This window comes from Sordaria macrospora, chromosome 6 (genome assembly GCF_033870435.1).
Source record: "Sordaria macrospora chromosome 6, complete sequence".
NCBI lineage: Eukaryota > Fungi > Ascomycota > Sordariomycetes > Sordariales > Sordariaceae > Sordaria > Sordaria macrospora.
Window position 1 is genome coordinate 1500473 of NC_089376.1, and position 14663 is coordinate 1515135.

Consider the following 14663-nt stretch of genomic DNA (forward strand, 5'->3'; position numbering starts at 1 on the left):
TACCGACCCAACATGGCTGCTGCCGATGAACCGGCGAGGTTCTTCGCTGGCCGTTCATGTTCACATGGGGCAGCCATAGATACGAAAACTGCGGCTCAACTAACAACTGTAATCTGGGGCCGTCGCTATTGGCCGCCATCAAGCCAAGCAGGCTGGCTGTGCTATGCAGCAGCATTTGGAAGTGGGAATGCATCCGGGCATCTTGACATGTGCAGAAAGCGCAGAAACCGAGGGGATGCACATTTTGCCTTGGACCGGAGCGGATGAGTGAGACCGAGTGTAATGCTGTGGACTTTGTGAGGTTTAAAATGATGTATCATTATCGAAAAGACTCTGGGTCTGGATATAAGCTTTGCGCGTTATCCTGTTATCTCGTCCTCCAGTGGTTGGCGACGACATGATGTTGGTTGGCGGTCGCTTACTGAGACCCGACGACTGTCGACCATGTCAGCGTGCAATGGTGGGAATGTTGACGAAGAAGGCTGGTTCCGGAGTCGGCTTTCAACATTGTTGCGAAATCTGGGGGCAATATCCCGCGGGACGCAGACAACAGAACTTGGTGATGGAAAAAAAGCGGCCTAATGCGGCCATGTCGTCACGTCGTGTTGGTGTTTGGTTTGAGGTTGAGCAGTTTGACCGAGGTGACGCTGTGACCCAATGTGCAATCACTTTCTTGCGTCCGAGTTGATACATTTTGACCGACACTCTGAGCCGTCCGAGACCTGTTTCTGATGGGTTGGGATTGACACCCGTCTGACGTATTCAGTAACTGATAATTGTCGAAGCTTTCCCGTCAAAATAAAGCTTGAATCACGGGATGACAATAACACCTCTTTGCCTCAGGAGGGAAAGAGTTCGGCCTTCTTCGAGGAGTTCTGTTGGAACGGCTGTGCTTTTTTGTACTGTACCAAGCTGCCCAGACAAACAAACCAAGGCTGAAACTGTATCACCGAGAGGAAGGAGGTTCAAACAAAAACAAATAAGCAAGCAGCCTGCATTGAAATGCTAACCCTCACATAGACACCAAACGCTTTTCTAACTTAACTGTAGAAATCATCATCACAACACTCACAACCCCCCAACAACCCCCTCCACCACATCCCCCAACATCCTCAACCCATAATACCTCGCCACATTCCTATACACCTTCAGCCGTCTCATCACCTCCTCCCGCTTGACCAGCTCCCTCCACTCGCCCGAGCACGTGCAATGCTCCATGAACTCGTTCACCCTCAGCGCGCCGCACCTGCCGCACTTGAGGTCCTGCGTCGTCCACTCCACCACCATGGCCTCCACCTCTGCCACCAGCCTCTCCTCGATCTCGTTGCGGTCGTAGTCCATTTCGCAGTAGGGGCACTTCCACCTTCCTTTTTCTTGTCCTTGTCCTTGTCCTTGCTGTCCTCCGTCCAACTCCGCCGCTCCTCCTCCTCCTCCTCCTAGGGCGTCCGATGCAGCAGCAGCAGCAGAAGAACCCATGAAATCCTCGTCCCGACAGAGATCAATGTCCCTAGCCATGGTGCAATTGTCGCAACTAAACTGCGCCAACCGCAGGCTCTCAGACGGGTTCTGGAACGCGCCGTCCTTGCTGAACTCGCGCACGTCGAACATGGCCAGGAGTTCCTTGCGCAGCAGCCGCGCTTCGAGCGTGATGTTCTTGTCTAGTGACAGGACCTGCATCAGGGCCTTGACGAGCTCGAGGACCGGGTTGGCCGACGCCGCTACTTTCTTTCCTCCTCCTGCCGCGTTCTTGGTCATCGACGACTTGGACGTGGACGAGGAAAGGTGAGACAGGTGAGACCCCGGCAGTTGCGGGAAGGTGTAGTCGCCTGCCAGCTCGGGATGCAGGAGCTCGCGATTTTGGGTGTTGATGAGGTTGGCAATTTCCTTCTTGAGCGGCTTTTCAAAAGCTTTGCCGAGGATGATCTGCCCGACGGCACCGTCCTCACCTCCCCGCATGTTGACAGGTAGTTGCGTAAGGCGCGGCGTGGCGGTAGGGTCGCTGCCGAAGGACGGTCGCTTGATGCCGTGCATGAGCTGGATGAACTCGACGACCCAGTCGCGGAAGATGGGCTGCAGGCGGACGGGGAGGAAGGTGGCCATTTGCCAGTGCATGATCATCTGCAGGTCTTGCTCGTCCTGCTCGAGGACTTCTTGTGTTGCTTTGCCGCCGTAGTTGAACTCGTCGTACCAGACCAGGTAATCCCAATACTCCTTGATTTCAAGATCGATAAAGTGGAAGAGCGGTTTTCCCTTGATGCTCTTGAGGATGTACTGGGCATAGGCATAAGCATTGCCCACCTCGGACTTGGTGGTCTGAAGCAGAAGTCTGTTGGAGCTGGCAAAGATGACGTGTGATCCCACGCGGCGGAAATCGGCCATGAGCTGGAGGAGCGCCTTGCGGCTCATCATCTGGACGTAGTAGTGCAAAGCACGGTCGTAAAGGCACGAGGCTGGCGATTCAACCCAACGGACCAAGTGCTGGACCATCACGTCGGCCATGGTAGATCCCTTGCAAGCTTCCGCCCACCATGACTTGACCATTTCGCGAAGGACCTGCACGCCAGCATTGGCGAAGGCGTTCTCCGAATAGAGAAACTCTTCGCCGTCTCCATTACCGTTCGAATCCGCTGCGGGATTGAACGAAATGCTGTCCGCACCTTCCAGCTCATTGATGAGCGAAGAAGTGAGAATGGTGTTGATGGCCAAGTTCCGCACCTCCAGATCTATACACACCGAGGCATAGGTACCGGGGTTGTTCACAGATGGCATCTGAACCTGATCGAGCGGGCCAACCACGTCGTCTTTCTCGTATCCGGCATGATCGGGGCGCGGACTCGGTGACCACCAGAGCACGACATTGTTGGCCATGAGCCGGCGAGCATAGGCGATGTCAATCAGGAAGCGGGGATCGTCGCGCTCAAGGTTGCATAGCGGTACGTCGCCGTACCGAGCAAGAGCCGTCATATGAGTGATCCAGGAACCCAGGCTGAGGTAGTGGTTGACCAACCGACGAGCCACCACACTCTGCCAACCCAATGGGGGCAGCGAGCTGTCTCCTTGATCGTAGCGCAATGGCATCACGGGGAACTCTCCCAAGATGGGGATCTCGTGAACCAGGAGGTTGCGTTGCGAGGATTGGATGACCACCATAGTCGGTCCAGACTCTTCCTTTCTCAGTTTCTTGACAATATCACCAACCTCAAGGAAGGCTTTCCGACGGGTGGTGACTTGGGTGATCTTGATGTTCAGCTTCTCCTGGTACGGGAAGCACTCTTGCCAATCCGCCCCGGCAGCCTCCTGATTCCTTCTGGCCAACATGTCGGCATAGAGCTTGTTGATGTTGGGCAGGTCTTGCCCTCCATCCTTGGTCCTCTGCTGGATAATGACATGGGCTTGGTCGCTGGTGGTGGAGAAAAGACCAAAGATCTGACGCTCACCAGCACTAATGTGGGACAGATAGATGTAGGCCATACGGGCGCCGCCCAGGTACTCCCTCGGCTTGAGTGGCCTCTTCAACCCGGACAGGTCGAATCCTTGGTCGAGACCTTTTCCAAGCACGCCGGCTTGGCTATCGTCAATTGTGCAGAGATTTCCAAGTTGGAGAAGGGCGCGCATGTTGAGCGGTAGTTGTTTCTCATACACGCCTTCCACGCTGGGATGGTTGAACAGCAGAGAGAATTTTTCTGCTTCCGCAAAGTATATGTCCTCCGGCACCGTAAGCTTGAAAAGATGCACAGAAGAATGGCCATTAGGCAGCGTATGGTTGACCTGTTCAACATGGCAACCCTCAACTTCAATATCCGGCAGATCCCTACTCTTCAAGTTCAAGAAGACTTGCCGGGGCACATTAATCTTGAGAGTATGGATCTTGGCATCAATCAGCACATGAGCGGTGACAATGCCCGGACTGTCTGATGCTCTCAGCTGAAGCAGCTGCCAGGTGTTTCGGAATGTCATCTCAGCCTGACTGCGGAACGTCTGCTGGATATTGCTCTGGACATTGCCGCGCTTTTCACCGAACAGATGTCGTCTACGAGCCCGTGCCTGCTTTTGGAGCTTCCACTTTTGCTTCTGGTACTCCAAGAAAGCCGCGTAGTCCTCACTGGGCGACGGCATCTTCGGAGGAAGCGCCGCGAACGGGTCCAGATTCTCGGCTGCTGCTGGCTCGGGATCCTTGCGTTTCTGGGCCGACGCCGTTTTCTGCGTGGCAGAAATGGCATCACTGACAGTCTTGGGCTTGAGCAAGTTTCCAAAGTCCTCCATATCTCCTAGTTGGGTGCTGTTCGCATGGTGGGTAATATCTTGCAAGGGGCCTTTGGTGGTAGGACCAAACAAGTCGGTGAGCTTCTTTTGCTTCATCTTATCCTCCTTGATATTGATCCTTCGCTGCAGCCAGTCCGGATGCGGCACGCGCGGTACCGGGTTGCGGACCTTTTGCAGAGCGGCTGGGATGGTGATGAGCTTCTGGATGACGGAACCGAGACGTTCGAGGTAGTAGTCCCAGTCAAGGAGTGCTCGAGGGTCGGTATCAGCAGGCTCCTCCTTGAGCCACTTTTTGAGATACATCCTCTTCGTTTCCTCCTCGGCCGAGAAGATGGCAACGGGCACGGCTCGTTCGGTAACCGGGGCATTCTTCGGTCGAGCGCAAATGATAAACTTGCAGTTCAAGCCCTTGTCTTTGACCATCTGCTCGCCTAAAAAGTCCGCGAGACGCCTGGCAGTAGTGATGGATGTTGACTTTTGGCTTCCGTATTCCTCCAGCGTCTTGCTCATGCTGCGGTTCTCCGAAATCAGTTCCATGAGTTCTTCGTCCGCAAGCGTTGCACCCTTGCTATGGAGTACATCAAGCCAGCGGTTCGCAACCTTGGCGACAGCAGTATAGCATTCCGCCAGGGTGGTACCCTCCAGGAAAAACTTGAAGATCTGCTGCTGGAAGATCTTGATGAGCTTCAACTCGCCTCTTCGCTTCACTTCAAAACCCTTGAGCTCAGCAAGACTACCATCATCATTGAAGACGGCATATCTCTTCTTCAAGTTCTTATCTTCTTCCTTCGAGGTAGGTAGAACCATGCATTTGTACGGTCCATCGACCTCGAAGAAGATGGAGTTGTCGCTGTGCGTTTCGTACTTGAAGGTCTTCGGATCGACCAAGTCTTGATACTGGTGGTTGGTAAACTTGTCATGGACCAGATGGTTCAACATGACACAAGGGTAGGAGATGGTCATCTTCTTGCCGTTCTTGAGCTTGAACACAAAGTTTTCTGGGAATGTTGCCGGCAACATGCACCAGATACCATCAGTGTCCAGCTCGAGTGGACGACCCAGTCGGTCAATTAGCTGTCTCGCCAACTGAATAATGGTCGCGCCCGTTAAACAAGTGACACCGGCCATCTCCATCGAGTACCATCTAGATCCCTTTCTCATGACGTATCCGTAGAAAGAGTTGAGAATGACCTTGTGAGCCAGCTGCAGAGAATCGAACAAGATGATCATCTTCTTGGCATTGTCGACCTCGGACGCGGATGCCCCCGCGGTCTTGAGTGCATCCGTCTTGCCCTTCCACACCTTCGCCTTGCCCTTGTAGTCGTATCGACGGTCACGGAAGTCACGGACCGTATTGATGTAAAAGGGGTTCTCGCGCTGGCAGATAATGGCTTCTCTCACAATCGTGGTGGAATCGTGGATCTTGTGATACACCTTTTGTGAGTAGAGCTGCAATCTCTTTCGGATGAGAGTTGCTTGTTCGTCTGCACTCAGGTCTTGGAATGACCGCATCGGGCTGTTTGGGTATTTCCCTGGAAACCTCTCGTTCTCAAGGGCATGGCGAATCATGTTGTATTCGTCGCGCTTGGCTGGCAGGTACTCTCCTCTCCATGCCCACGGTAGTCTTCTGTCACAGGTCTTCCCTGGGCGGTTGAAGTCGCATGCTGCACAATTTGACTCGGAGATCATGGAATCGGGTTGTAATCGGTTGGTTGTCATGATGTTGGGGTACATGGAGGCGACATCAAGATGGTAGATGAGAGGCCGTTCCAATCGATTGGGAGTCTCCTTGAGGTTCACCAACCTGGCCGTTATTTGCTTCTTGACCTCGTCGTAATTGGTGATGTCGCTCAACTCCTTCTTCTCTTCAACCGTGATGCTGAATGTTAGGGCTGCATCAAGGTCCCGAATCAGCTCGTCTACGGCCGTCGGATCAACCGCAAAGTTGACGGGAATATCGGCGCGGAAGACGCCGGCTTCGATACTTTCGACGTGACCGCCAACATACGTTTCAGAGTCCAACAGGTGTCCTTCCCAGAAGGACTCTTTAGGTTGAACATGTTTGTTGGGTAACACAATCTCCTTTTGGTAAGCCTGTACCATTAGCAACATCTCGCATAGCGTACCCGTTCCCTTTCTTAGTGTATCGTCTGGACCTAGAGGCAAGATGGTACAAAGAGAGAAGATGAAGGGATGCACATATTTCATGTACAGATAGTATGTGGCAACGGCATCGGAGACGGAGTATTCAGCCAGCGTTTGCGGCCTCTCGCTCGCATACGGCGTCATGAGCTCGGGGTCGAGTTCGTCGGGGTCGTATCCAAGCTTGGCAACAGTGACGGCCTTGAGACCTCTACTACCCTGGGGTAGGTAACTGTCACGATTCACCCAGTGGAAGCAGTCCATGTGAACACTGTAGTTGCACTTGTACTGATCCTCGCTATCCTTCTTCCAGCCAATCTCGTGGTACATGTCGATACCATTGATACTGGCACGAGCCTCCACGAAAGGCCAATCGAAGAAGTCACCGTTGTAGGTGGCGATGACGGTCGGCCGGGCCTCCTTGATGTGCAGGAAGAATCTCTCGATAAGGGCCTTTTCGTCCGGTTCGTTGAAGATCATAAACGGACCTTGATATTCGGGTTTTGGTGTATAGTCGAAATCAGAAATGTCTTCGGAGATAATTTCTCTATTCGTGATTAGGAAACCCTGGCCGTCGATCATGTATGAGACCATCATAATTTGGTCGATAGCGGCGTCGGGAAACTTGAGTGGCAGCTTGGTGGTCTCGATATCGTACGCCATCACGACAGGGTCGGCCATGGCCAAACGCTCCTCGTTTACTTTTATTGTCGTGACTCCATTCTTGGCCTCGACATGGTACCATCTAGCAACTCGTATGTCTGTTGTGGACGGTCAGTCGAGCACAGGGTAGGATTATTGTGGAAAGGAGAAAACTGACCCAAGTCTATCATTACTCTCACATGGTATGGGACGTCGTATTCCCGGATATCAACAATGAAATCGCTTGCCTCTGCAAAACCAGCATTATGTCGTCGCTCGTCATTTCGTGAATCGTCATCAAAAAGATCAAACCCGCCGTTCGCTCTACTTGGGGGTTATATGTGTCAGCAGCAGTGGTCAGCCTGTACATGAGAAGAGGTGCTACCCACGATGCGACTTCGGCATATGTATCCATTGCATCCATGCCCTCTTTGTTCTTTTCCGCAATGGGCATGACATCGCGCTTGGCGGACATCAAGTCCTGCACGTTATGAAACCTCAGCTCCAAGAATGTGCGGCGATAGCCCAGCAGGTGGTTGGGCATCTTGAGATCTTCCTTCTCGACCCTCCGGATGGACTTGACGCAGCCGCCACCGGGCACTCTCTTGCACCATTCCTCCACCTCGCCTTCGTGACCTTTTCGACATGCGACCAGGAAGTATGGCTCGTATTCGACAGTGGCTTTGAATGTTGACCCGTCCTCTTCGATGAAGTAGCAGTCGAGTGCCGCGCGGCCGCCGCCGCCTGGGATTCGGGGATCGTCGATTGCTGTCGCTTGTACGTTGACCAGCCAGCCTTCGCGTTTCTTTCCGGCATCGTATCGGGCGAAGCCCATGTTTTCGTCGATCTGGTTCGCAAGGGCTGTCCTTTCCCATCTTTCGTCTATCGAGGTAGCCTCGCCGCGCACGCTGGCCGAGGCGGCGAAGGTTCGTGTCTTGGATCCGCCATGGTAGGCGTTCTTGCCACCACGACGGTAGCCCTTTTGAGGCTGCCGCCGTAGAGAAGTGTTGGGCATATTGGAAGAATCGGTTGGCCTTCGCGTAGACCTCGAGGAGTTCGTCTTTGGTGTTTTCGTCCGCCCTTCGTCTTTTTCGTCCTGTTCGTAGACTCTCTTTTCGTCGCAAATGGAAAATTTGGGAATTCGAAGGAGTGACGAAAAACAGTGCTATGTCTTTTCACAAGTAAGTTGACATGGAGGGCCAGCCAAAGTTCGAGTTATGGCGGGGCTGGTATAGGGTCCCTTTGGAGTTGCGAGGGAAGATAAAAGACAAAGAGGCCGGGATGCGAAGAGGTACGGAGTTACCCGTTGTTGCTGTCAATGTTTGGAAAGTCTCAACCACTGGAACCCATTAAAGTCGTTTAACTGCCCTGGGAGACGCGCCAGACGCGACTGGCCGGCCTGTCCAATTTGACGCGACAGGCGCTAAACACACGCGTACCCCACCAGTCAAGCTGATCGTTTCAGGGCACTCACAGGGTGTCAAAGCGCTGAACAGGGGTGCCGTCGGAACGGTGGGGAAGTGGGCTGCCGGCAGACACCCGGACGCGGCCCCCACCATGCACGAAACCAAGCGGATCGGAAAGAAAGCTTGGACCTTGTCTTGTCCAGTTCCGTTGTATCGCCGAGTCAAAGCTCCGTCATGACATCAAGCTGGTCCCGTAGCCGGCTCCGAATTTGAAGGCTCGATATCTGATCTAGCAACTGTGATCCAAACTGGAAGTATTCCAGACGAGAAGCTCTGATGGCAGTTGAAAGCTGAATCTCTAGCAGTACATGTTCCCCGTGTTAGTGCGTAGAAGTACCTGCATCTTCCCCGTACTGTAGGTAATCCCGCAAGGTCCCCACCGAGAAAAAAAGCTCCCCCGCGACACGCCCGGCCGCCGAGCGAAGACAAGAGAACGTCAACGAGCTTGTCTCCATTGGACAATTCCACTTTCTTGCTTCCCAGTTTCAACACTTCAGCATCCCAAACTCACCACTTCGCAACTTCACCATCTTTTGCCATTGCAATCCACCCAACTCTCAAGCTTCCAAACCCCAAGATTGCGACAAGCGCATAACAGCAACTTCCACACACACGAATCCATACATACACATCAAACTTGCGCATTTCCGAAAGACAATCGCAAAACCGCAACCATGTCGCGCGACCAAACACCAACAACACCAACAACTCCCGATGCCGCCCGCTCCTGGCTAAGCGGCGGCTCAGCTCCCTCCGCGCCGTCCCAAGATCTCACTCCCCCAACCGGTCAACAACCACCAGCACAATCGATCACCAACAACGCAGTACCAGAAAGTCAACAACCCAAAAAACAACACACCAACAGCACCTACATCCCCATCTCCACTGCCCTCTCGTCCATAAAACCCGAAGACTTCCTTTCGGTGCACGAAACCCCGTGCGCGCGGCAGGGGTTCATGACCGGCATCGGCTCCGGCGCGTCCATCGGCGTTCTGCGGTGGATCATGGGCCTGCCGATCCCCAAGGCGGCCAACTGGGGCGTGGGGTGCGGGATCGTGGGCGCGATGGCGCAGTACGAGTACTGCCAGTGGCAGCGGCGCAAGGAGAAGGAGAAGATGCAGCGGGTGGTGGCGGTTTACACGAAGAAGCAGGCGGAGAGTAGAGCGAAGGAGGCGAAGGAGGCTAGGGAGAGGAGGGAGAAGGCAGCAGAGCTGGAAGGGAAGGGGGAGGAGGGAGGAGGAGGACAGAGGAAGAAGAGTTGGTATAAGTTTTGGTGATGATGAAGTGGGGCTGTGGGAAGGGGCTGTGATGTGGTATGGTTTGGTTTGGGGCTGAGACACAGATGGAGGAAGGCATACCATAGAGCATAGGAAGCGGGATGTAGGAGTAGGATGTGATGTGTATGGACATACTATATACCCGGTCAGTTCTGGGGCGTTTGGATACCTACGTACGTACAATGGAAGCATGGTTAAGGCGCACTACGGCAGCGAGTTCAGCATGTAATCATTCATTCATTCATTCATTCTCGGGGCCGAGTCAGGGACAATGGCGTGATACCGCGGTTTCGAGGTAATGTTAAGCAATGATATTAAGCAAGGGAAGTAAGCGCCTCTAAAGTGCTCTATGCTCGAGGCGCCTCAGTTCTGCAAAAAAACGAGAGCAGAGAGATCCATGTGCGAATCTGTCCTTCTTCAACCAGTCGAACTCCATGCTTAAGTCCAATTTCCCATAATCCCGTCTGCCAGCAATTTGCAAACTGCCGGCGTCTTATCGTATCCGATCCAATCCCCCTCATCCAAACGCCAAACTTGCCAATGAAATACTTCAAGCCATTCAAGCCGTTCATCCCAATCGAGAGGATAGCATAAAGTTGCTTGCCAGACAAACAGGGGCCGAAAGGGCCGATACCTGCCAACCATTAAGCCTCAGCCACAGCAGGGTCAGCGCCAGCGCCAGCCATGCCAGAGACGCTTGTATCACCATCATCATCGCCGCCATCACCCACACCCGTGCCTCCAAAAACCTCCATCGCAGCTGCCGTCTCAGTCTGCGTCACAGTCGGTGTCACACTCTCCATCATCGTGACCGACGGCGGCGGCAACTCAACCACCGTCTTCATCGCCGTCTCCATGAACCTGACCCTTCTCTTCTCGGCCTTCAGCTTGCCCTTAGCAGTCGCAATGACATCTTTGCCCTTGGGTCCGCCACCATCAGTGCCGCTCCCCACGAGTCCGTCAGCACCCGCTCTTCGCTCCTTCCTCCTGGCGCGAGCCTCGCCCATCTCGCGCTTGCGATACTCGGCTAGCTGCTTCTTGCGCTTCATTCTGCGCGCGTGTTCCATCTCCGGGGTGGGTTTGAAACCGATGCCGTTGATACCGGTACCGTCGTCGTCGCTGTCGTCCGGGTCGTAGATCGTGATTTCTGAATCTTGCCACGTGAGGCTGGCGCGGAGGGGGTCGGTTATGGTGGGTGAGGTGGGGGAGGATGTCGAGGTGGATGCGGCCGGTTGAGGCTGGAGGGGCGGTGTTTTCGATTTGCGAGACATCTTGGCTGCGGCCGCTCCTGACAACGACGACGGCGGAGCCATACTGATGTTGGCCGGTTTCGACGCTAAAGGTCTCTGGGTTGGTGTAGAATTGAAGTTGGCGACCCCTTTGGTGATTTGGGAGAGGGGAGAGGATGACGGTATTTGGAGGGCGCTGTTTGGTGTTTGGGTATTCCTTGTATCGCTTGTTGCGCCCATGCTGTCTCTGATTTTGGAATGTTGTTCTCCGGTGGGGTCCACGTTGAACTGAACACCCTTGGGCGCCAGTCGCCGCTTCGGAAACGGCCCATCTGGAGTGATGATAGAGCCTGACTGTTGAGTGATCGGAGTGGACGGTGGCGGCATTGAAGAACTCGGAGTCGATCCGGTAGCTTCAAAGGGTGTCCTGCCATTGTTCGTCGAAGCGGGGGGCCGCATTGGGGTTTCGGCGACACCCGTCATATCAATGTCTCGATCGGGGAGCTTGACTCGTTTCCGGGGGCCGTCTGGTCGCCCATGATCCTCATCGAATTCCTGCATGTCTTGCGACCGTGACACGCGTGGAAATGGGTAGCCAAAGTGTTGATGCTGGGTTTGCGACGATGTTTGTTGTGGTTGTGACAGGGACGGTTGCGACGCTGTCAATGTTGATGTTCGTGCGGGCGCAATGCCTCCACCCAAGACCCCACCAGGAGAGGTACCGCCGAGACCCCCGCCATTAAGGAAAAGGTGTTGTAGCCTGTGTGCTACCGTGGTCCGCGGACTCTTGCTGCCGTCCTCGGCATCTGTGAATGATCTGATTTCGAATGTGAACTCCCCTGTCAAGCCTGTCAGAGCCCTGGTCTGGTTGAGGTTGGGGATGGTCGGCTCGAAAGGCAATGGACGTTTGCGCTTGGGGGTCGTAAGGGAAGACGGGGCTTCCATGCTTGCTGGGGTCGTAAGCTATGGTACTGTAGGCACTCGATACCGGGTGTGGATTGAAGCCTGGCTCTCTTGAAGTAATAAAGATGATGTGGTGTTGCGACTGCAGTTGCTCTCTTCACCTTGTACACCAGGACGGCGTCTCTGTAGTGAGCTGCAGGGTACGTTGCCCGTGGGTGGGCGATAAGGATGATGCAGGATGCAAGGCGGATTGATACCTCTATGCCTAGTGGCGGCGATGATGCATGGCGTAGAGGAAGAGATCCGAATGTGTGGTCAAGAAAAGCGACAAGAGCCAGTTCTTGAAGCAATGGATAAGTTGATACTGGAAGATTGTCGACTTGGTATTAATGCGAGTAGAGATGTACCGACGGAGGGTTATGTTGGTGAAGGTGGTTGTTGTTGACGTGCGCCCTTGCTGAGATGGTCAGTCGTAGAGGTCGGGTGGGTACTTGGCTAGCTGCTGTACCCTGTCTCGCCTGCTTGCTGAGCGACCGGTCAATTGTTGGCCGTAGTGCAAGTTGTTGGAAGAGAAAGTGGAATGGAACACAGGCTCAACCCATCGAACGAAGAGAGAGCGTCGAGGGAAGAATTAGAAGGAGGAGGAAGCAGAAAAGGTGCTTCCGGTCAGGAGAACCTGAACAAGCTTCGTGGTTCCCTTCGATCCGGCGGCCGTGGGTGTTGTCCATGACAGTCTGGCTCCTCCCCAATCGATCGATCAATGGACGGAACCTTGTGAGGTGACAGGGCCCTGGACCAACTGAGGTGACGGCGGGGAGTGACGGAGGGCTCCATAGCTGGCCCCGCAACGCGCCTCGTGGCAGCCCAGCCAGCTCGCCCAGTTGGGTTTCGCGGCCAAGGGTTCAATTATGGCAGCTCGGGCAGGCAAGGAGCAAGGGACCAGACCTCACGGCAAGGGCCATTTGCTTTCTCCTGTACAACCAATCTAAAGGCTTGCGTTTTTCTTTCTTCCATCTGCTTGGAAATCACCGAGAAGCTCTCGAGTCCTGTACATGTTCTTCGCCTTTTCGCCATCTTCGCCATAACTGCCTTGATACTGGTGGTGCAGCCTCAGAAAGCTGATTTTTTTTCTATTTGTACTACCTTGAAGGATTACCCAACCGCCTCAAATCAAGCCCGAGATTGACGTTGCTTGCGACGGCTACTGCCACATTTCTGCCAGGGCAGCCACTTTCTGCTATCTGATCACCAAAGACGTTTGGCAGGCCGAATCAGAAAACCAATAATCACGGTCAAACGGTTTAGCATGATGTTCACGGTTCACGCATCTTGAAAGGTGACATATTCTGATCAGTGGAAGTTGCCCTCTTCTGCTGCGTCATGTTTAATGATTTACTTCAGGTTCGTTCATCTTTGGAGACTAACGGTCCTAAGAAGCTTGATGTTGGTCAGTTGTGTCGTCAACGGAACGCAGAAATTTCTCTTTTGGGGCGATATTAGGAAAGTTGTGAATTATGAAGTGGGCGACACGAAAATATTGGCTACTGTTGGCTTTTAAAAACTTCCATTCAGAGCCTTGAGACATTCATATCCAGCAGGGGTTTGTTAATAATTCTGTTTAGGTTGTTGCTACACTTCTACCAGAAACATCAATATTAGGCTGGTTTGGCAGGGAACTTATCAGTGGCTAAAACATCTTACGTTGATATTCTTTCTGGTCTTCCACTATGAAAGCTCAGTACGCTTTCTCAAAAGTTTCGCACGTCAAATCTTTTCTCGGGGCGTTTCTTTGCTTCTGTCTTTCTTGAAGGGTGTTCGGAGACAGCTTACACTGAAATCCTCGACCTTCAATCACACTTATCAGATCCTCAAGGTAGCGAGATACAACAAGATAATCCCGTCGAACAAGACGATCAAGAATATTAAAGAACAAAAGAAGGAAAGAACAAAAACTAGTTGCTTTTCAATATTTCGTGTTCAACTTTCTCTTGACCTAGGACACTTTTGTGAATCCGATGAACCAGCAATCACACCGAGCAGTCGTCTTTGTAAAACATCAAATCAACCGAAACAGGAATTATTCACATTGTTCTGAAGGTGCAAGGTGCAATGTGCCCCGTCACAGTTGCAGCCATAGCTTTATGTGTTTCAGGTACATTTCAATAACAATAGTCAAAATTCGAGATAGTCGAGACTTTCCTCAGCCAGGAATCTGACCACGGATCGATGTTTGGACTGGCGAGGTGTTGACTTGGAGAAAAAAAGACGCCAACGTGCTTATATATGATTACACCTCTTCGGGAGACGTGATCTCACAACGGGAACAACATCATGTTCTTCTCACATAGTATACGGATATCTCCGAGCGGGGAAAATCCAAAGGACAACGTTCGATCTTCACCTCTTATAACCAAGTTCATGTATTACTCATGCCGACCATCTCTCCCTTTCTCTCCGTCGTTCATCTCCCGGCTGCTTCTATACCGTATCAAGTTTTATCCGGATGAGAGGTTGATAATGACGACCAAAGCCGTGCTCGAATTGAAGCAAGGCATCCTCCCACATCTGTAAGAACCACCATGGAGGCGACCTCACATCCCTCCTCGCTTCACTGTCAACGTGTGAAGTCGCTGTCAGTGTAAGTGACGTGATTGCCGAGAGCGTTCCTCCAGAGCTCTGTTCGTCTTTTGATCACCCACTGCTTTGAGCATAGATAGGCCGGTCATGATCAAGATTGATCT

At 53.1% G+C, this 14663-nt stretch overlaps 3 protein-coding genes across 3 annotated transcripts; 1 reads left to right on the forward strand and 2 right to left on the reverse strand.

Annotated features, from left to right (window-relative positions):
• Nucleotides 1-1068: 1068 nt before the first annotated feature.
• On the reverse strand, nucleotides 1069-8062 carry SMAC4_06069 (uncharacterized protein; the record flags this gene model as incomplete). Its single annotated transcript, XM_066090383.1, has 3 exons — nucleotides 1069-7166; nucleotides 7226-7371; nucleotides 7437-8062. The coding sequence occupies 3 exons, from the start codon at nucleotides 8060-8062 to the stop codon at nucleotides 1069-1071; spliced, it is 6870 nt and encodes a 2289-aa protein (XP_065947451.1).
• Nucleotides 8063-9187: 1125 nt separating this feature from the next.
• Nucleotides 9188-9790, forward strand: SMAC4_06070 (uncharacterized protein; the record flags this gene model as incomplete). Its single annotated transcript, XM_003349327.1, has 1 exon — nucleotides 9188-9790. One exon carries the CDS (start codon nucleotides 9188-9190, stop codon nucleotides 9788-9790), a length of 603 nt encoding a protein of 200 aa, XP_003349375.1.
• A 302-nt stretch (nucleotides 9791-10092) lies between these two features.
• On the reverse strand, nucleotides 10093-12760 carry SMAC4_06071 (uncharacterized protein). Its single transcript, XM_003349328.2, has one exon. It carries the CDS (start codon nucleotides 11962-11964, stop codon nucleotides 10435-10437), a length of 1530 nt encoding a protein of 509 aa, XP_003349376.1. The 5' UTR covers nucleotides 11965-12760; the 3' UTR covers nucleotides 10093-10434.
• Nucleotides 12761-14663: the final 1903 nt, after the last annotated feature.

Coding starts and splice junctions, on each gene's coding strand:
- SMAC4_06071 (XM_003349328.2), bottom strand. CDS start 11,964: ATGGAAGCCCCGTCTTCCCTTACGACCCCCAAGCGCAAACGTCCATTG.